At 44.1% G+C, this 22637-nt stretch overlaps 1 protein-coding gene across 1 annotated transcript in view; it reads right to left on the reverse strand.

Moving 5' to 3' along the window:
* Positions 1 to 10039, reverse strand: part of grin3a (glutamate receptor, ionotropic, N-methyl-D-aspartate 3A) — a 137457-nt gene extending 127418 nt beyond the window's left edge. The window contains exon 1 of the mRNA XM_048595114.1: positions 9485 to 10039. Within this exon, the coding sequence (XP_048451071.1) occupies positions 9485 to 10039 (555 nt within the window). The remainder of the gene's footprint in view (positions 1 to 9484) is intronic.
* Between the last annotated feature and the right edge of the window lie 12598 nt (positions 10040 to 22637).

Below are 22637 nucleotides of genomic sequence, written 5' to 3' on the forward strand. Positions count from 1 at the left end.
GCACCTTGTTGTCATTGACTCAAAACAGTTAAATTTAACCACCAGTGGATAATTTATGATGTCACTAACATGGTTGGGCTGGGTCTACAGATGTTATCAGGACTCCTGAAAATATCTGATAAGTTTTGCTCAATTCATTATCAAAAATGAACACAGAACCTTGCGGTGAGTATTGGTAATTGGGTGAATTATTCACAATACTGTACATACTTAAAATTCCCACAGGAAGTCCCTGTTGAACTCTACTGTTTACCTTTTGACACTTTCCTTTGCTCTTGAATACTATTGCCACATTGTGACCTCGGACTATTTAATGTAGGAAGGTTTTGGGGTAATTTATATTAAAATGTTGCTGTTCGGTTAAATTTAGCTCAATGGAGATCAGAGCTACGACATACTTCCTTGTGGGTGTATATCAGAATTCAACACATAGAAGCTTGGCCCACTTGGTAGTCTCTATAGCTTGCATACTATATTAGTTTGAGCCAGTGCGAATCACGAATACATCAGAGAGAGAACTGAGTATTGTGTATTGGAATGCAAGATGCTGCCAGTCTTTTCACATCTGAAAATATGGTTTGACCAATAATGTTACTTGGTAAACTTTACCCACGCACACAATGTGTCAGATCCCTAAACATTCCCAGCAACAAACACATACTCCTTCTAACGGTATGGACAATTTTATTCCTACCAGACAGCAATTTTATAATTAGCCTGTGCAATTCTACAATTTACAGTGAAAAAATGGCAATTTCTCGAAGTTACTTTAAAGAAAACAGGTCTGGTGTGACAAAAACAACATTTGTCAAACTCATACTTTCAGTAAGTTGTTTCTAATTGTTGAAGAGTTTAAAGAACTTATATTTGTTAAACCACCTTGCAGATTTTTAGGATTTTCTGAAGTATTTCAGAACCACTGAAGGGTAGTTAGCTTGTAGATAAATATGCTGCCAATTTGCACAGACAGATCTTGCAAATAGTAGAGACATAAATGTCCAAACAATCTAGTCTGGTGGAGGCTCATTGAGAAACAATGTTGGCCAAAATACCAGAGATGCTTTCTTTCTGTTCTTCAAACAGTAATATGTAATATTTTATGTCTCAGACAGAATTTAGAGTTTTAGTTTTATGCCTTAGCCAAAAGAAAGCACCTGCAATATTGGTATTGCACTGAATTGCCAGGTTAAATTTATTGCTCAACTCTCGTGAATCATTGACCTTCTGACTCTAAAGGCAGGAATACTTTCTGAGCCAAGACTGACATTTAATGTTATAAGTTATGCTGTCTGAACTTAGCCATTGGGCTGCAGTCTTAGGAACCCATCCAAGCTATCATTCTGCAGTCCACGCAAGCCTAAAAGGGAGTTCCCACATTGTAATTCTTGGACTGCATGTAAGTTAGCTGGTTGTAACAAGATGACACAACTGCTATGATGTCCTTATGTCAGGCTGGGGAGGAAAGGTAAAAACTAGGTAGTGTTTGTTTTCCAGTTGATTGATATTCAGTGACTGAAAAATACCCAACAAATGGAGCAGGCACAGCCTCATCAATACCTCTTTAAGCAATTAACTTTTAAAAAGGTGTACAAGGTTCATACATGAACGTGAAAATTGCTAGATGATAAATACCAGTTCGTTTCACAACGATTTAAAAATATATCCATCAGGGTGAATTATCATCATGAATTCTTGAAGTGCAAGTGAAATATTCAGGAATAATGCAAAGATTGAGAAAACTAATTCATTCATTCAGGCAACTATCTGAAACTTCTGCAGGTGGATTACTTTTTTATCTTGATTTATTTCCAAAACATGTTCCTACATTAGCAACATGCAATGAAAAGATTCAGGCTTGAATATTTAACAAAATGAGGATCTTATTAATCCTTGAACCTAGTCCTACCAACTGACCACCTAATTGTCCTCACTTCCCAAAGTAGACAATATCGTTAATACCCCCCTCCTAGGTCAGGTACTGTCGACTTGGCCTGCAAATATGGCATCATCAACCCATTGTCCAAACTGCCCTCTTGCTCTCCCGTCCTTACAAAGACATTATCACCAATCCAAATGCCGTTGACTTTAAAATAATCTTTTTCATAACTCCATACCAGAATCTCTCCTCCCTGCCACAGCACTGAAATGGCACTCAAAGTTGAATTTGACACATGGACAGATTGAAGACACTTCAGGCTTCGTTTGTATGCTGTTGACAACAGCTCTACCAGAGTACCATCTCTCACTGCCTCCAGTGTTGCCAAATTGTCACACTGCAGCATCTAGTACTAAATGAACACAAACTTCCCCCAACTAATTATCAGGATGACTGAAGCCATTTCCTTTACTCTTCACCACAAACTCCTTTCCTTAGCTCCCGACTCCATCCCACTCCTCAATCATTTATGACTAACTATACACCATTCTTTGAAACTTCAGGCCACATATCCACTCCATTACCAACGTTAATCAGCTGATGTATTTGTAAGCATGTGTGCCAAATCAACAATCACCTCAGCCTCCTCCTGAGGTTCCCAACATCTTAGATTTCAGCCTTCAGCCAATTTGATTCATTGTTTCATGTTGGGAAACAACTGAGGACACCGGACACTGCAAATGTTATAAGCCCTGAAAACATTTCAGTGACTTGTGCTCCAGAACGAGCTGTGCCCTAGCAGCCAGTTTGTTCCAGCAAAATTGTAACACTGGTATCTACCTGACAATTTGGAGCATTGCCCTGCCCACAAAACAGAGGACAAATCCTACCCAGCCAATCATCTGAGTCTACTCCCAATCTTCAACTGTGATGGATGTCAACAATAGTGCTTTAAGCGGCACTTACTCATCAATAATCTGTTCAATTTGCCAAGTCAACTCAGTTCCTGACCTCATTACAGCATTGGTACAAACAGGAACAAAAGGACTGAACTCAAGAGGGGATTGAGGGTGACAGCCTTGACATCAAGGCTGCATTTGACAGATTGTGACCATCAAAGGACCCTAATAAAACTGGATATGATGGGAATTGGAAGAAAGCTCTGTAAGAAAGATGTTACGGTAGTTAAGGTCACTTATCTCAGTCACAAGGGCATCAGTGTAGGATTTCCTCAGGGTAGTGTCTGCGGCCCAACATTTTCAGCTGCAACATCGATGATTTTTCCTCCATCATAAGGTCAGAACTTGGAAAGTTCAGTATTATTCATGGGTCCTCAGATATCGAAACAGTCCACATACATTATCCAGGCTTGGGCAGACAAATGCCAAGTAACACTTGTGCCATTCAAGTGCTGGGCAATGATCATCTATAACAAGAGCAGATCTAACCATCATCCCTTGATGTTCAGTGGAATTACCATCACTGAGTCACCCATTAACAAGATCCTGGGGTTATCATTGACTAGAACCTGAACTGGATCAGCAACATATGCACTATTACTACAAGAACACAATGGAGGCTAGGAATCCTGCAGTGACTAACACCTCCCAAAACCTGTCCACCATCAGCAAGGAACAACTCAGCAGTGTGATGGAGTACTCACTTTCTTGAATGAGTGCAGCTCCAAAAACACTCGAAGCTCAATACCATCCAGGCAAAACACCCATTTAAGTGGCACCACTTCGACAAACATTCACTACCAACACCAGCACTCACACTAAGCTGTGCAGCCACTCAGAGGTTCTGCACACACTAAATCAGCATTCCAACAGTGACTTCTAGTTTGGAAGTCGCTGCCAGTGGGCAAAGAAATTAGGGGAATATAGACCAAAACCAGTGACAAACAGTAGATGTATTGCAATGCTCCTTACACAGCAACTTCTAAATCCAAACTACCTAGAAGGACAAGGGCAATAGATACACAGTAATACCACCTGCAAGTTCCCCTTCAAGCCACTCACCATCCTGAGATAGAAATATATCTTCATTCAGTTACCTTTTCAAGAGCAATTAAAGATAAGCAACACATGCTGGACTAGCCAGTGACACCCACATCCTGTGAATGAATGAAAAAATTGTAGACTAACTGTATGGAAATGGTCCAGAAGTGTATGTTTGTAAGATCTAACTGTAAATAATTATAAGAAAGTGTGTGAAGTTTGGATCCAGTTCTAGCCTTCACCACTGGCTTTCTGCAGAACTCTACTGTTTCTCTGCAACATTGTCTCTAACTGCCCAGGCCTCAGCCCATCTGCTACTATAATCTTCTTCACCTCTGGATTTAACTGTTCTGATACACTCTTGGCCATCTTCCACTTTCCATGAATCCAAGCTCAGCAAACTCACACCAACACCCACCCACCCATCCTTTTGTGCATGCTGACCTGTTCTGATCCTCCATCCAACAACACCTCTGTGGCTAAACCTGGATTGTTTGTAATGTTTCAGAGATTTCTGGACCACACGATTGCACAATCCGAGCTTAATCCCATCTCCAAAACATTGCTCAGTTTGTGCTATTAAAACTTCCATTTGTGCCTTCACCTCTTATGAGATGATGATGGAATCTTCTGATGCATTCAGGGTGGACTCCCACATAAGGTTCTTGGTAAACTTAAGCTCATCCAAAACTCAGCTGCCAAGTTTTTAAACTCACAATAAGTCCTGTTCACTTAATACCTTGGTGCTCACTGACTGACAGTAACTTCTAGTCAAGCGATATTTTTAAACTTTCTCATCCTAATTTTCCAGTCCCTTGTTAGTCTAATTACTGCAGCTCCTTGAGTATTCTCAATTTTAATCATTATTACTGGAGGCTGTGCCTTAAGAAGCCTAGACTCAGAGCTCTGAAATTCCCTCTCTCCCTCGCTTTCGTCCATTAAGATCATTAAGCATGTGTTTTGGCCCATAATCTAGTCATCTGGTAAACATTTCCTCCTCCCACAGCCTGATGTCAATCTGGTTTATAATGTTCTTGTGAAGTGCCTCCGTATATTTTATTATGCTGAAGCCGCTTGATATTTTTCAAATTCACATCCCCATTTTTAATTCATTCACAGCCTTGTCTAACCCCAGCCCTGTAACCTTCTCCAGTCTTTTGACTCTTTGATGATCTTTGCACCCCTCTAATCCCAGCCTCTTGCACAAATCCCATTTTTAATTGCACCACTACTGGGAGCCACACCTTTTATTGCCTGGACCCCTAGTTTTGGAATTCCCTCTCTAAGTCTCTCCCTTGTGCTCTCCTTTGCTCACATAACCAAGTGCCTTCGTGTCAAATTATGCAGCTGTGCATTTTATCAGATGTATTTATAATTTAATATTAAAAAAAACTTGATGACTTTTACATTACCATTGAGATATGTTTACAGTTTCTGTTTCACATTCAACAATCTTGCAATCATTTAATTCATACCATTTATGTATTGTTTCCCACTGTACCAAGAAAACTTAGGACCCATCTTTAAAATGCACGAGGTTAATCAGCAGAGTGTGCTGTTAGTCACTCACTCTAGTCTCTGTTTATCAGATTACCTGACAGCACAGCTTTAAGCCAAAACAGAGTGCACAACAAAATATGTTGCAAATGTCTGACAGTATGTTTCAAGCAGAAAGCCAATCTTAAAAACGCTGCTTAAGTTCTTAAGCTGTACTGTTAAAGCTCTGGTAATTTGATGTTATCTGTACGGGTGGAATTGAATCTCTACGTTGTAAATTACCACTAGACATTTAGCATCCTATACATCCGAATCCATTGGTTAGGATTATAGTCTTGTAAATCTCTCAAAGGTAACCATTATTCATTGTGATTTCAAAGAATAGCGTTACAACACAATTAATAGCATTCGTAAGAAAAGACTACACAGACTGTATGTACAACTTTTCAAAATGCTTTTGTCTATCAGTTTCTGGCGACTAGCAACTTTTAATCATGTTACAGGGAAAAGTAAATATTAAATAATTGCGAATATGGACAGTATATAGAGTCGGAACACCGTGGAATTTATGTTTCAGAACCTCGGGCTGTCGAGCTGAAATGCTGCCAGACCAGATGGATATTTCCAGTGCACACAGTTTTGATTAACCTGGTTCAGTCGAAGAGTGCTTTCCATGAGATGGCGCTCTGAATCTTTACGAGCTGAGCTCGAAATAAACGTTTAATGCTTTCAGCTTATGTTCAAGAACAAGTGAAACCGGTTCGCTCCAAGGTTCTGCTGTCAGTTTGCCAAGAGTGGATAATGAATCCATCCCAGGCTAATGGCAATCCCAATTTATGTCGTAAAAAGAATACGACTCGGATAACTCTGTGAACGTTAGGCATCCAGTGGAAATTTAATTTTAATTGATGTTCATACAATGTCGCTGAACAGCGATCAATCACCGTCACGGGTCTGTAAGCAAACCCATCACACAAAAGGTTTCCTCTAGACTTTTTTTTAAATATAAAAAAAAGGCGACTGAATAAAAATCGCCTGGGATTCTCGAGGTGATGAAAACGTTATCTAGTGAAAATCGCAAAGCTAATAAAAAGGGACATGGAAATAAACAGACAAAACAGATCCCGCCACGGGGTCCAAAAGGTAACGTTTGATTGACATTTAAGCGACGATGAGGCGGTGGCTATGAGCTCAAACACACAAGAGAAATAAATAATGTTAATTTGGGTGTGAAGACATTTCCTCAATCGGTACTGAGTTGGTCATTTTTAAATGATCGGTGTTATGCGGTGATCTGAGAAAAGGGGTTGATGGAGACATGACCAACGAGCTCAAAACCCCAGCAAATGGGCTCATTTAGAGTGTATCGTGTTCAGTCTACACCTCCCACCTTTCCCCATTGAACCCCGGCCACAGGAAACAAGAATCCTAGCGCTTGGACACGTTGGTGTCTCTCAATCTGCGCTTTAAACGACCTTGCTGCTCCGAAACGAGCCAAAAGTTGCGGGCACTCCCTGGCCGTGCCAGCATTACTAACAGGGGAATGGAGTACAGTGGCTGCAGCCGCTTCACGCTGCAAAATCCGGGGCAAGATCGTTTTCTGCTGGACCACAGCAACTTTGGAGAGAGTGTCGCGTCTTCTCCAAAGTCAGAGGAGGTGGGGGGAGGCGAGGTGAGCCGGAAGCTGAAGCGATCATTGCTGCAAGGCTCTGGAATCAATCGCTCATCAATTCACTTACTTTTTTTTTGGGGGGGTAGTGGATGTTGTGACAAAGTTACAAGCAGTTTTCTCGCCCTCTTTCCAGTTGGCGAGCTGACCGTACTACCAGAGAGCTCAGACCGCCTCAATAACATTACAAAAGTCACCCGCCCCGTCTCTCTCATTTTTTCACCGGAGGTCATTTTAACGCTCAGGTTTCTCATAGACACGAAACTCCCTTCCGAAGATGATGTGACTACCGGTTGGATTTTTGTGCAAACCCCAGTCCCGGTCATGGGAGCGATTACCCAACACTCAGAAAGATGATGTTCCTTATGTCAGTCAACGGAATTTGAAACAGTCCGCTTAATACATGCTGCAAAATAGTTGTCCATTTGAGCAAACGTTTCTTGAGAGACACTTTCCAGCTCTGTTTATCAGCAGCTGTTTTAAACAATATCTTGCCTCTTCCCTCGTCGTGCTGAAATAGATAATGAAGGCGCCCTTGATTCATTTTCGACAGGGCGATGCATAACCATCTGAGTTTTGCTGCAGAGCTAATGATGTCGAACTTGAATCAGAAATTGAATAAATAAACGTTCGAAACAACTACAACAAGGCTCCTACTTTTGTTTTGCATGAATGGCTACGAGAGGAATAAAAAGGTTTCTTGATGTTGTTGAGAAGCGAGGTTAATAAACAAATAGTGATGGGGGAGGGGGTGTAGGTGAGCTAGAGTGGGCTAATATGACCGTGTCTTCCACCACACACGGCGAAAAGTTATCAATACTGTGACTTTACCCGGATTGATTCGCTCTCGGTGTTTTGATGCCAGATTGGGAGATGGAGCTGCAAATCGGCTAGTACTCCCCCTCCACTTCTCTTGCTCTACTAGCAAGCTGAAGCCGATGTTTGACCTTGTCACTGCTCAGTGTTCACACCAGCTCCAGTGTTACTGATGTTGAAAGATAGATTTCTCGCCATGACATCATCCAGTCTTCGCCGTGAAGTCTATCATTTTTACTTTGTCTCTCAATACTTGCGCTGAGATTTTGCGAAATGTTCACATCCACCATGCAGTTTCACCAAACACCCATTTTAGCAGAAATCTAACATCTAACAATGTTTACCCTCAAATGGCTCGTCTCCCGAATCCCATTTATGTTTCACAGCAACCTCGAGCCTAACTTTTTTTTTGCTGTTTGAGGGCACGTTTGCCACCAGTTCCAGCAAAACCCACTCCCGCCAGAATATTTAAATTACGAAATGTACTGCAACATGAAACATTCTGAATCCCCTTCCCCCTCCACCCAAAAGCGACAATTGCTGAATTATCAAGGAAAAGTGCTGAGGCTTGGCCGCTGGGAAACTCCATCTCAAACTGTGAAAGCTACCGCTGCCTCATCCTCACTGAACTTTCACTTCATCCGCTAGAAATCAGCGGTTCCGGAATCATTGGATAGCGAATGTAACGTCGATTGCATTCGCAATAATCGAATAAATCTCCTTTTTTGAAAAAAAAGCTTCGAATATGCATTTCAAATCCCACTCTCTTGGCGAATGTACGAGTGAGCGGCAAGATTCAAGTTTCTCAAGATTCATTAACTATGCATATACCATTTTTAAAACAAAAATCATTTTAATAATTTCTCTGCAAATGGCCCTTACATATTTCTCTGATTTGGTTAAAGTACACAATCCCTATCGGGCCTCCAAATCTAACAATTATCGCACTGTTGACCTTTCATTGGGGAGCACGTTATTTTAAATATCTACAGTCTGAAACAAAGAGGCACCGCAAACTATTTCTTAACCTTGATCAGCCGAACTCCAGACACCATTCAGCCATAACACATCTGCTTTATATCGATCTGTCAAACCCGGATTCCTGGAACACTTCCACTCCCACCACTATCGTGCAAACTTCAACTGTCCACTCGCCCCAAATCACGATTAAAAGCGAGTAAACAGAACGAACTTCATTTGGGCTCTTTGCTCATCCAGAACGAGACTCCCACAACACGATTTTATCTCTCTCAGTAGAATAAAGCGGGGAGGGGGGGGAGTTGGCAGGAGAAGGCCATTCGCTTCCCCCCCCCCAACCCTGTCCACGCTGGCTGTAATGGGGGAGCTGTCCAATATCGTCCCATCTGTCCGGAACGGAATTCGTTAGCGTGCGGGCACGGAAAGCTGCCACAATTTCCCACCACATTCTGCCTCACCTTTACCCGATTAGCAGGTTCGGCCCATTCACTCTCTTTTGAGAACTAGCCGGGGGGGGGTATCCTATCCAGACGCACTCCCACCTCTCTTTCGCCCTTGCTTGCAAAGTTGCCCTGCCTCAAAAATTGCTTTCCTCTGGAGTTGCTCCGCTCCCCGCGGTTGCACATTCGAATTCTCCGGGTGCCTTACCTTGGACTGCCTGTGGTATTGCTTGCCCACGATGCTGACCACCGGGATCTGGATGGTGGACGACAGGAACTCCAGCTGCAGCAGCTCCCCGGTGCTCTGGGGGAAGGCCAGCAGGGCGCTGACCCCTTGCACCACCACCGTGCGGCAGACGCTCTCCAGGAAGGACTGCGGGTCGCGGCGAGAGGCCGGCGGCACGCCGAAGGCCGGCAACTCCCCCAGGCCCGTCTCCATGCCCATGACCAGCTCGACCGACAGGTTATAAGGCAGCAGCTCCGCCGCCCGGGCGTTGAGTCGCCGCACGGCCTGAAGCAAGGCATCGCGGGCGGCCCCTGACCTGACGGGGCCGGGCAGCGGCGGGGGTCCGGGATGCTGCTGCGGCAGCAGTAGCACCGCGCCTAGGCGCACCGTGCGCCCGATGCGCTTGAGGATCTGGCAGGGCAGCTCAGCGTCCCTCCGGCAAGCGGGAGTGCCGCTCACCAGCAGCAGCAGCAGAAGGGCGCAGAGCGGCCGCAGCAAAACCCCCGGGAGCAAGCGGCTACTCTGCAACACTGTCATCACCTCGCAACAACCTTGGGCTTGAGGGAGGTGTGTGTGTGTCTGCGTGCGCGTGGTGGGGCGGGGGTGGAAAAAGTAACAATAAATTAAAAGAGAGCCAGCAATCAAACACTGCAAAATAAAAAAAACAAACAAAACTTCAGCTTCACACTCCCCTCCCCTCTTACCACCTCCTCCCAGAACACAAATAAACGATGCAAAAGGGAACAAGGCTGCAAAATGCAAGGGGAAAAAAAAACCAAAGCAGTTTCGGAGTGTGCAAAGAAAGTGCAAAGAAGAAGAACTAGCTTTGCTGGTGATTGTTTTGCACGCGAGGTTGCGGGAGGACGAAACTTGTTGCCGCTTTGGTGCGCGCGGTGCCGCGTCTCGCGCTGCCCAGCGCCACATTCCACGTTCCATCCATTGTCCGACAGCGAGGGGGCGTGGGTGGGCGGGGCCACGGCGGCCCGGCAGCTACTGCGCCTGCGCTGTAAGCCCCATCCGCTGTTTCGGAGTGGGGGGCGCCAGTTTGGGCTGGCGTTTTAACATGTGCGTTGGCAAGATTTTGTTCTTCTCTGGAGGGGGTGGCGACAGGCTATTTCGTCCGCAGATGCTTTCCCTTTCCCTCCCTAGTTTGGACAGCAACGATGCCAGCGCTGGATTTTATCGTCGCCCACTTTTTTTTAAAACCCCAAAATAAATCGGGCGCGCAACCCTCCAGCTGGATGCTGGTGGTCAAACGCTTAGGGGGTTTCTTTTGGGCATCAGCCTCCCCCACCCCTCCCTGCGGCAAAACCGGGTGGCAGAAAGCGTTGAGCATTACCGTCAGACCGTGTGGCGTCCGTGCTCGTTCTCCATGGAGGTGGACACAACTGTGAAAGAGAGAAAGGCAATTGAAATGCCCCCACCTTCCCAGAGGCAAAAAACTGGTGAAATCTGCAAATGGCACATTACTGGTCCAACTCATCTTCTATACCGCAAAATGGAGCTCCAGTACGACCAAATGTACATTTCCAAATAATAAGCGCTTTTGGACATTTTATTCCCCCTCCTGGTTCCCATCAACATCTGCACAAGTGGGTCATTGCCCTCATCAGCCATGATCCAGTGGGCTGCTCTCCTCCCCCACTGAAGTCTCAAGGTGCTGGGTTCAAGTCCTGCTGCAGGACTTGACAGTGTGACTCCCCAGGCTCAAGTCCTAATACATTACCACACAAGTGCTGCACTGTCAGAGGTCACGTCTTTCAGATGAGGTGTTAAACTGAAGGCGTTGTCTTTCTTTTCGGATCCCACTGTGCTATTTCTAAGAGGGGCGGGAGATCCCCAGTGTACTGCCCAGGATTTTATTGTTGATCAACATCACTTAAAAACAGACTATCTGGTCACTATAGCCTTACGGTTTATGGGAGCTTGCTGTGTGGAAGTTGGCTACAGCTTTTCCTGCATTACAAATATGATAACACTTCAAAAGTACATTGGCGATAGGTTTTTTGGCATGTATGGTGTTCACATCAAGTGCTGGCTAATACAAGTCTTTCTACTGTCGTGATTGTAATGAGGTCAGCCAGGTGGACCTCATAGAATATGAGTTCCCTGATTGGGGCCTTTAACCTGGTCCAATCAGGGAACCCTGGCTGACAGATTAAAACAGGAGTTTCAGGCATCCTGATCATTCTGACAGCTGGCTCTGAGGGAGCTGGATCAGTGTCAGGGGCTCTCCACATGTAAGAAAGGGTGACTTGGTGACAGAATACCACTCTGTGGAGTTATTTCAGTGGCAATGAGAGAAAAGCATGCTCCTGAAGAAATTCGCTGACAACAGTCGTCTTTGAATTGGGGTTAGCATTTCTGGCATCATGCCGTTATTTGGGAAGCTTAACTTGTTTGATCTTGCCATTGAAGATATGGAAAGAATGTGTTTTTTTTTCCAGGCAAATGATACAGCACAGATGAAAAGCAACATGTAATTTTCCTGACAGCTTGTGGACTCTCAGCTTTTCTCGTTATTAGGAGCCTAACTTTCCCTAAGGCACCAGATACTAAATCCTTTCAAGAGTTGATGGATTTAGTTAAGGAATTTTACAATCCCATGCCTCTTCTAATTCTGAGATGCGATCGATTTTACTCGGCAGTTCGAGAACCAGGGGAAACTGTATTGGGATTTTTAATTCGGTTAAGATGACTGACAGAGGGATGTGATTTTGGTTTAATCCTTAATGAGATGCTGAGAAACCATTTGGTATATGGGATTAATGATGTAACCATGTAAAAGCACTTAATAGCTGAAGCCCAACTGGACTTCAAACAGGCAGTACAACTGGCTTTACCATTTGTAAAATTCCTATGGAAGTAGACACCCGCACCAGTCCAAATGAGTTTGGGAAAAACCACTTGAGTGAAAGCAATTGCGTAGCCTCACTCAGCATATATCCTGAACAGAGGGCTCTAGGTCAGCCCACAACAAAACCCCAAAATAAAGCCAAGCCTCAGCCAAGTGGTTAAAATTTTCTTCAGGATCCAGCCTGGCAAGCCATTGTGCTTGCTGCCAGTATGCAGATTCGAGACAGCAAAACAGTCCCGCCAGACATAAATGGAGTATGAGAACTTATAGGCTGGTATCCAGGAGAGTGCACACCCTGGAAAGTCCACCTACATCTAGTTTGGAACAGTCAAATCGCTTAGCAACACCCAAATCAGAACCAATCAAAATAAATGTCTGGTTAAATGGTCACCCAATTCTAGAGGAGGTCAGTGCCAGCGTGGCTGTTTCAGTGATTGCAGAGCCAGTCTTCAACAAAATTTGCTCTGCAGTCCAACCATTAAGTTTGTGCAAGACCTCAGCTAGACTGAGAACATATACCGGGGAACCTTTACAGATTAAAGGTACAACTTCGGTTCCAGTATGTTATGAGAAGCAGCTGGTTCAGTTATCACTGATTGTAGTAAAAGGCTCAAGCCCAAGCTTGATGGTTTGAAATTGTTTAAGAAAGATTCACCAAGATTGGCTCAACAATTTTCAATTAGAAAATGGCTGCCTGAGTGAAGTCCTAATTAAATACCTGGAAATTTTTCAGGAAGGTCTAGGGACTGTCAAAGGAGCCAAGGCCACCTTGCATGTTAGAACATGGAACATTACAGCGCAGTACAGGCCCTTCGGCCCTCGATGTTGCGCCGACCTGTGAAACCAATCTGAAGCCCATCTAACCTAAACTATTCCATTATCATCCATATGTTTATCCAATGACCATTTAAATGCCCTTAAAGTTGGCGAGTCTACTATTTTTGCAGGCAGGGCATGCCACGCCCTTACTACTCTCTGAGTAAAGAACCTACCTCTGACATCTGTCCTATATCTATCACCCCTCAATTTAAAGCTATGTCCCCTCGTGCTAGCCATCACCATCCGAGGAAAAAGGCTCCCACTGTCTACCCTATCTAATCCTCTGATCATCTTGTATGTCTCTATCAAGTCACCTCTTAACCTTCTTCTCTCTAACGAAAACAAACTCAAGACCCTCAGCCTTTCCTCATAAGACCTTCCCTCCATACCAGGCAACATCCTGGTAAATCTCCTCTGCACCCTTTCCAATGCTTCCACATCCTTCCTATAATGCGGTGACCAGAACTGTACGCAATACTCCAAGTGCGGCCGCACCAGAGTTTTGTACAGCTGCAACATGACCTCATGGCTCCGAAACTCAATCCCTCTACCAATAAAACCTAACATACTGTACGCCTTCTTAACAACGCTATCAACCTGGGTGGCAACTTTCAGTGATCTATGCACATGGACACCGAGATCTTTCTGCTCATCCACACTACCAAGAATCTTACCATTAGCCCAGTACTCTGTATTCCTGTTACTCCTTCCAAAGTGAATCACCTCACACTTTTCCGCATTAAACTCCATTTGCCACCTCTCAGCCCAGCTCTGCAGCTTATCTATGTCCCTCTGTAACCTGCAACATCCTTCCGCACTATCCACAACTCCACCAACTTTGGTGTCATCCGCAAATTTACTAACCCATCCTCCTACGCCCTCATCCAGGTCATTTATAAAAATGACAAACAGCAGTGGCCCCAAAACAGATCCTTGAGGTACACCACTAGTAACTGAACTCCAGGATGAACATTTCCCATCAACCACCACCCTCTGTCTTCTTACAGCTAGCCAATTTCTGATCCAAGCCGCTAAATCACCCTCAATCCCATGCCTCCGTATTTTCTGCAATAGCCTACCATGGGGAACCTTATCAAACGCTTTCCTGAAATCCATATGGACCACATCAACCGCTTTACCCTCATCCACCTGTTTGGTCACCTTCTAAAAGAACTCAATAAGGTTTGTGAGGCACGACCTACCCTTCACAAAACCGTGTTGACTATCCCTAATGAAATTATTCCTTTCTAGATGATTATAAATCCTATCTCTTATATCTCTGCCCCTCCTATCTCTTAAGTTGACCAGGAAGTAATCCCACAATTCTGCAAGGCCTGCTCAGTACCATTTGCCTTACAGGCAAACGTAGAGGCAGAAATCAGGAGGCTGGAAAGCAAAGGAATCATCCAACCTGTATAGTTTGCAGAATGGGCAGTCCCAGTCATACCAATTTTGAAGCCCAACGGGTTGGCTCGTCTTTGTGAGGATTTTAAACAAATGGAAAATTGCTTTCGCAGCTGGATAAAAACCTAATCCCTTGCATTGAGAATTTACGCACAAAGCTGGCAGGGGGACTGTCCTTCACGAAGCTGGACATGAGACATGCATACTTGAAGTTGTGGTTAGATGAGGCTTCCCAGACGTATGGGACAATTAATACCCATAAGTGTTTGCACCAATGTACGAGACTGCACAGGCTGATGATGCCCCAAATGGCAATTTTTTGGTGGACAGCAGAGAACATTTTACAAGGTCTGTCCCAGGTCGCCATTTATCTAGGTGAAATGATAACAACAGGGAAGGTCAATAAGGACCGTCTAGAAAACTTGGACAGAGACTTTCGACATTTTATCCAGATGGTTGTATGCCTTATAAGAGAAAAATGTGAATTTCAGGCAGCCCAAGCGACGTGCTTGGGCTACAGAGTTAACAAAACTAGGTCACAGCCGTTGAAAGATAAAGTGTGTGTCATCAAAGGTGCCCCAGCTCCCACGTCTGTTCCGGAGCTCAGCTGATTTCTTGGGCTGGTTAAGTATTGTAGAAAGTTCATACATAACCTGGCCTCCATCCTGGCACCTTAGCATCTACTCTTTAAAGAAAGAGTCAGCCTTGGAAATGGTCACGTAAACAAGCCATCGCCTTCAGGGAAGTAAAGAAACAGCTATCATTCTCTAAGGTGTTAGCACACTATGATTACAAGCGAGATCTGGTATTGATGAGTAATGCATTCCCATACGGCATCAGGGAGGTATTAGCTCATAGTTGGCCCAATGGAGAGGAACACCCAATAATGTATGCATCCAGGACTTTGGCTAATGCAGAGCATGAATATGCCCAGATAGAGAAGGAATGTTTGGCGGTCATATTTGGAGTCAGGAAGTTCTACCATTACCTTTATGGATGTACATTTGTAGTAATAATGGATCACAAACCCCTGCTAGTTCTAGTTAAAGAGGACAAGGCGGTTCTGCCTATAGTTTCAGACCAAATTCAGCAGTGGGATCTAATACTAAGTGTGTATAATTACAAGTTGGAACCCTGTACGGGAGGCCAGGTAGCAAATGTGGATGCATTGAGCTACCATCTGCTGGCAGATACACCACTAATGGTACTGTCACTGGAAGAGTCCATAATGGTTTCAAATTTTCTGGACACACCTCCAGTCACAGCTGACAATATCAGACTTTGGATTAAAAAAAAATTGGTCTTGGCAAAACTGAAATAGCTTGTGGTGATAGGCAAAACCAAAGGGCCATCATAACCAGAATTAAAATCTTTTTGGTATCAGAGAGACCCGATCACAGAAGAACATAGAACAGTACAGCACAGTACAGGCTCTTTGGCCCACGATGTTGTGCCGACCTATTACCCTACTCTAAGATCAAAGTATCCTGCATACCCTACATTTTACTATCATCCATGTGCCTATCCAGAGTCGCTTGAATGTCCCTAATGTATCTGACTCCACTACCACCGCCTGCAGCGCATTCCACGCACCCACCACTCTCTGTTTAAAGAATCTACCTCTGATATCTCCCCTATACTTTCCTCCAATCACCTTAAAATTATGCCCACTCGTAATAGTCATTTCCACCCTGGGAAAACATCTCTGGCTATCCGCTCTATCTATGCCTCTCATCACCTTGTACACCTCTATCAAGTCACCTCTCATCCTTCTTTGTTCCAATGAGAAAAGCCCTACCTCCCTCATCCTTTCCTCATAAAATCTGCCCTCCATTCCAGGCAACATCCTGGTAAATCTCCTCTGCACCCTCTCCAAAGCTTCCACATCCTTCCTATAATGAGGCGACCGGAACTGAACACAATATTTCAAGTGTAGTCTAGCCAGGGTTTTATAGACCTGCAGTGTAACCTTGCGGCTCTTAAACGCAATTCCCCTACCAATGAAAACCAACACACCATACGCCTTCTTAACAACCCTCTCAACTTGGGTAGCAACTTTGAGGGATCTGTGAACGTGGACCCCAAAATCCATTTGTTCCTCACATTGTCAAGAATCCTGCCATTAACCCTTTATTTTGCATTCAAATTCGACCTTCCAAAATGAAGCACTTCACACTTTTCAGGGTTGAATTCCATCTGCCACTTCTTTACCCAGCTCTGCTTCCTGTCAATGTCTTGTTGCAACCTACAACAGCCCTCCACACTGTCCACAACTCCACCAACCTTATCAAATGCCTTGCTAAAATCCATGTACACCACATCCACTGCTCGACCTTCATCAATGTGTTTTGTCACATCCTCAAAGAATTCAATAAGGCTTGTGAGGCATGACCTGCCCCACACAAAGCCATGCTGACTATTTCTAATCAAACTATGCTTTTCCAAATAATCATAAAAATGGCATATTATTATGGGGAGCAAGAGTGATTGTCTCAAGTAAAGGTAGCTGCCAAATACTGACTGAACTTCACCAGGGTCATCCGGTGGTTTCCAAAATGAAGATATTGGTGAGAAGTTATGTCTGGTGGCCAGGATTGGATGCAGACATAGCGGCATTGGTAGGACAGCACCCAGAATACCAACAAGGACAAAATTACTGCCAGTAGCTCCCCCACATTCGTAAGAAACGCTGGGTAAACCCTGAACTCAGTTACATATTGACTATGCAGGTCCTTTCATGGGCTGAATGTTCTTAGTCATTGTGGACACCCAGTCAAAGTGGATGGATGTGCTTAGAGTTCATTTGTCTACCACGGGGACAACAGTAGAAAAACTGCACACATCATTTACTGTGCACAGACTCCTGGAAGTGTTGGTCACAGACAACGGGCCATTGTTTGCCAGCAGAGAATTTAAGTATTTCCTAAAGTCAAATGACATTTGACATACAAGGACAGGTCTATACTATCCATCATCCAATGGTCTGGCCGAAAGAGCAGTCCAAACTTTGATGGAAGGCTTAAAATAAAAGCCTACAGCTTCTCCAGATACCAATTGTCCCAGTTCCTATTTGATGAAAGGACCACCCCTCGTACAACTACAGGGATAGCTCCAGCACAGTTGCTAAAAGGGAGAAGACCAGGTCAAATGTGACCTTCCCAGACCTGGGGAAGAGGGTGAATCAGCATCCGGAACACTAATGCTGGACGCAAGACTCCGCTAGGTGAGAGAGACAGTTCACTTCAGAGAATGAAGTTTGGTGTCGGAACCACAAGAATGGCCTTGCATGTGTAAGAGGCATTGCCAATGTGAGGTCAGGTCCAGTGATGTGTAAAATTCAGGTAGGTGTGATGGTCCTGAACAAGCACATGGACCGCATGAAAGCTGCAAAATCACAAATGGTGTGGAAGCAAAACATGCCTGAGTCCTTAACAGCCTTTCCAACTGTTCTGAAACCCTTGGGTTCTCCCTTTCTGTCAAACATTGAATATACCTTGGAATCAGAGATGGTCACAAAGAACAATACAGCACAGCAACAGGCTTATTGGCCCCCCCCAAGCCAGCGCTGACACAGTTTGCCCTTTCATACTAAAACTGTCTCATTGCAGGATCCGTATCCCTCTATCCCCTTCCTATTCATGTATTCATCCAGGTGCTTCTTGAGTGCTGCTATTGTGTCTGCTTACACCACCTCCTCTGGCAGCACATTCCAGACATTCACCACCCTTTGTGTGGAAAACTTTCCTTACACATCTGTTGTAAACATTGTGCACACCACCCCCCTCCACCCCAGCACCTTTAACCTGTGTTCCCTAGTAATTGACCCCTCCGGTCTGGGAAAAAGCCTCATACTTTCCACTCTATCCATGCCATTCACAATCTTCTAAACTTCTATCCGGTCGCCCCTCAACCTCTTACATTCCAGTGAAAACAAACCCAGTCTATCCAACCTTTCTTCATAACTAAAATCCCCCATACCAGGCAACATCCTGATAAACCTTTTCTGTACCCTCTCTATAGCGTCCACACCTTTCTGTATTTCCAGAACTGCACACAATATTCCAAGTGTGGCCTAACTAAAGTTCTATAAAGCTGCAGCAAAACTTGCCTACCCTTATACTCAATGCCCCTTCCAATGAAGGCAAGTATGTCATAGGCCTTTTTTTTACTAACTTGTCTACCTGCACTGCCACCTTCAGTGATCTGTGGACCTGCACACCCAAATCCCTCTGCATATCAATACTCTTAAGGATTCTGCCATTCACTATAATTTCCACCTGTACTTGACCTTCCAAAATGCATCACCTCGCATTTGTTCGCATTAAACTCCATCTGCCATTTTTCTGCCCATGACTCCACCTGATCTATATCCTGCTGTACCCTCTGATAATCCTCCTCACTATCCGCAACTCCACCAATCTTTGTATCATCCGCAAACATCCGACTAGTCACGTTTTCCTCCAATTCATTTATGTAGGTCACGAATGGCAGAGGTCTCAGCACTGATCACTGTGGAACACGACTAGACACAAGCCTCCATTCTGAAAAGCATCCTTCTACTGCTACCCTCTGTCTTTTATGACTAGGCTGGTTCTGTATCCATCTTGCCAGCACATCCATGATAGCATGTGACTATTGTACCAGTCTGCCATGAGGGACCTTGTCAAAGGCCTTACTGAAGTGCATGTAGACAACATCAACTGCTTTTCCCTCATCAATCATCTTTGTCACCTCCCCAATAAACCCGATCAAGTTAGTAAGGCACGACCTCCCCTGCTGTCTATTGCTAGTAAGTCCATTTGCTTCTGAATGTGTATAGATCTTGTCCCTGAGAATCTTTTCCAATATTTTCCTATCATTGACATGAGGCTCACAGGCCTGTTATTTCCTGGATTATCCCTGCTACCTTTCTTAGACAATGGAGCTACATGGCTGTTATCCAGGCAGATTTTGCCACCTTGATGCCTTTGCCACCTGAAGAAAAAATGATTTTTTTTCTGAGATGCTCCGGGCACAAGAGGTGAACCATTGTGTGTTAACACGCTGCCCGTATCAGAGCAGAGTTGGAGGAACCTAACCCAATGCCAAAATGCCCCAGGAGGAGCTACAAAAACATGAACCGCCCTATGTTCCTGAACTCTTGGGGGAGGGATTTCGTGATTGTAACGAAGTCAGTCAAGTGGACCTCACAGAATATGAATTCCCTGATTGGGGCTGTTATTCTGGTCCAACCAGGGAGCCCTGGCTGACAGATAAGAACATGAGTATCAGACATTCTGCTCACTTTGAGAGCTGGCTCTGAGGGAGCTGCATCAGTGTCAAAGACTCTTCATGTGTAAATGAAGGGTGACTTGGCGAAGGGATACTGGTCACTGTGGAATTATCTCATCTACCACATTCTCCATTTTTAACATTTTTTTTGTGAGATCAACAATGAGTGTTTGTTATTTTCCCTGCCATTTTCAGAAATGAGTTTCCCTCCTCCATTTGCTTAATGATTGTTCAATGCATCTCAAAAGGACCTCAAAGTTGTGCATATATCTTTTCTCCTGCGAAAGAGACTGAGCTTCATTAACAGTGGCATGATTTATTTTTAGCAAAGTAATAAAGTTGTGGAAACTGTTTTCAGTTGCATGTGATGCAACAAGACATGATGTAGGGCTGATTGTGAATACAAAGATTTACTAATCTATTTTAAATCCACTTCTGGTTCCCCCCAAATGATTACTCGCAATTGAGTGAATGATTATCTCCTTGCAAAAGGATTGATGGACTGGGGGCTTGAACAACCCAGAATTTCAACTTGATGGATGTTGTCAAGCTAAAGCATTAATAGATTGGAACTTAGACTGCTAAATCATGTTTGGATCCAGATCAGATGAGACCTAATTGAATGGTGGAAATGTATCATGAATGGCTTCCCCCGTTCCTATGTGCCCATCTGAATAGATTTGACTAAGTCTCTCGAGAACTTTGTAAAAACAAAAGTCATAGATTTTGTTGGAAGTATGATCAATTTTTTTTTGTTGTTGATTTATGCCCTAGGAATCAATAAGTAAAGACCATTTTTCTGAAGGGAAAGGAAATTATTGGAATCAAGTCTGCAATTTTCTGTCATGTGCTGTGAGCAAGTGACGTTCCATAGCTGGAAGCTCACATTTCAAAAGTTAACCCAATATATCACAAGGATCACAGGAAGCAAAGTCAAAGGAAGGTATTAAACTAATAATTCTGTCGGGGCTCACAGGCTACCCCATTGCGGCATTCAGGTGTTGATGAATGTCTTCAGATTGTTAATTTTCACCATCGGGGAGGAAGACTACCCAGATGATAATGATCCTTTCTATGGAAAAATACTTCATGAAATCAATTTTTACCTTCCCCTTGGCTTGTGTACCTACGTGGCCTTGTCCATGGATTGGCTTAATTTGAAATAATGCCCAAAATAACTTTTCTACTGTCCTTGGTAGTTTGCACACATCCGTAAGACCATTTTTCCCGAACCTCCTTTTAGAGAGAGAGAAAAGTGATAATGGTAGGGAATTGTATATTTAGGTGTACCGATAGCATCCTTTGTGAGCAGGACCCAGAGTCCCACATGGTATGTTGCCCACCTGATGCCAAAGTGAAGGACATCCGGAGTCAGCTTGAAAGGATACTAGAGAGGGATGGGGAGGACCCAGTTGTGGTGGTTCACTTTGTCACCAATAACATGGGCCAGAGTAGGCAAGAAGTCCTGTTTGGGAAACATCAGGAATTAGAAACAAAATTAAAAAAAACAGGACTTCAAAGGTTATAATCTCCGGGTTATTACCTGAGGCACATGCAAATTGCCAAAGAAACAAGAAGACTAGGGAAGTAAACATGTGGCCAAAGGAGTGGTAATAGAAAGAGGAGTTGCATTTCATGGGGCACTGGAATCAGTATTGGGAAAGGAGGGAACTCTACCAACAGGACAGGCTGCACCTGATCACAGCAGAAGGCTAAGTAGGGTAGTCACAAAGACTTTAAACTGGTTAAGGGGGTTAGGGTTCAGGAGAAGTTATTAAAGTTTTTAGAAAGAGTAATAGGGCAGAGTATGGAAAGGATCAGGAATCTAACTTAAGGCACAGCAGATAAGGGGATAACTATGAGAAGGAGGACACAGTCAATTTAGGACTGAGGGTGTTGTGTTTAAATGCTTGCAGTATACGAAACAAAATAAATGAGCTTTTAGCATAGATTGAAATTGGTGGGTATGATGTAGTGGGCATCACAGAAAAGTAGCTGCAAGAGGATCAGGCTGGGAAGTAAATATCCAAGGATTACATGTTCTATCAGAAGGACAGGGAGATGTGCAGAGGGGACAGGTTGCCTTGTTAGTAAGAAATTAAATTAAACCAATATCAAGAAACAACATGGGGTTAGAAGGCATTGAATCTATGTAGGTAGAGGCAAAAGGTGAGAGGCAAAAGGAAACATTGGACCACTGGAAAATGAGGCTGGAGAAATAGTAATGGGTGAACGAAGAAAAGAAGGAGGAACTGAATAGGTACTTTGCATCAGTCTTCAGGAAGACACCAGTAGCATACCAGAAATTCAAGAGAGTCAGGGGTTAGAGTTAAGTGTAGTGGCCATGACCAATGTAATCAGGAAGTTGAAAGGTTCAACAGTGGATAAATTCTGGACTGGATAGACTACACCCCAGGGTTCTGAATGAGATAGCTGAGAAGATTGTGGAGGCATTAGTGGTGATTTTTCAGGAATACTAGAGTCAGGGATGGTCTCAGGAAAATGGCTAATGTAACACCCCTGTTTAAGAAAGGAGGGAGGCAGAAGCTGGGAAATTGTAGGCCAGTGAGCCTGACCTCAGTCGTTGGTAAGATTTTAGAGTCCATTATTAAAGACCAAGAAGAGCGAGTGTGTGTGATCTACTTGGAATTCCAGAAGGCCTTTGACAAGGTGTCACATAGGAGGCTGCTAAATTAGTGCCCATAATGTTGGGGCAAGGTACTGGCATGGATAGAAGATTGGCTAACTGGCAGAGGGCAGAGAATGGGGATAAAGGGGTCTTTT

The sequence above is a fragment of the Rhincodon typus genome, chromosome 3, assembly GCF_021869965.1.
Source record: "Rhincodon typus isolate 14 chromosome 3, sRhiTyp1.1, whole genome shotgun sequence".
Taxonomy (NCBI): Eukaryota; Metazoa; Chordata; class Chondrichthyes; order Orectolobiformes; family Rhincodontidae; genus Rhincodon; species Rhincodon typus.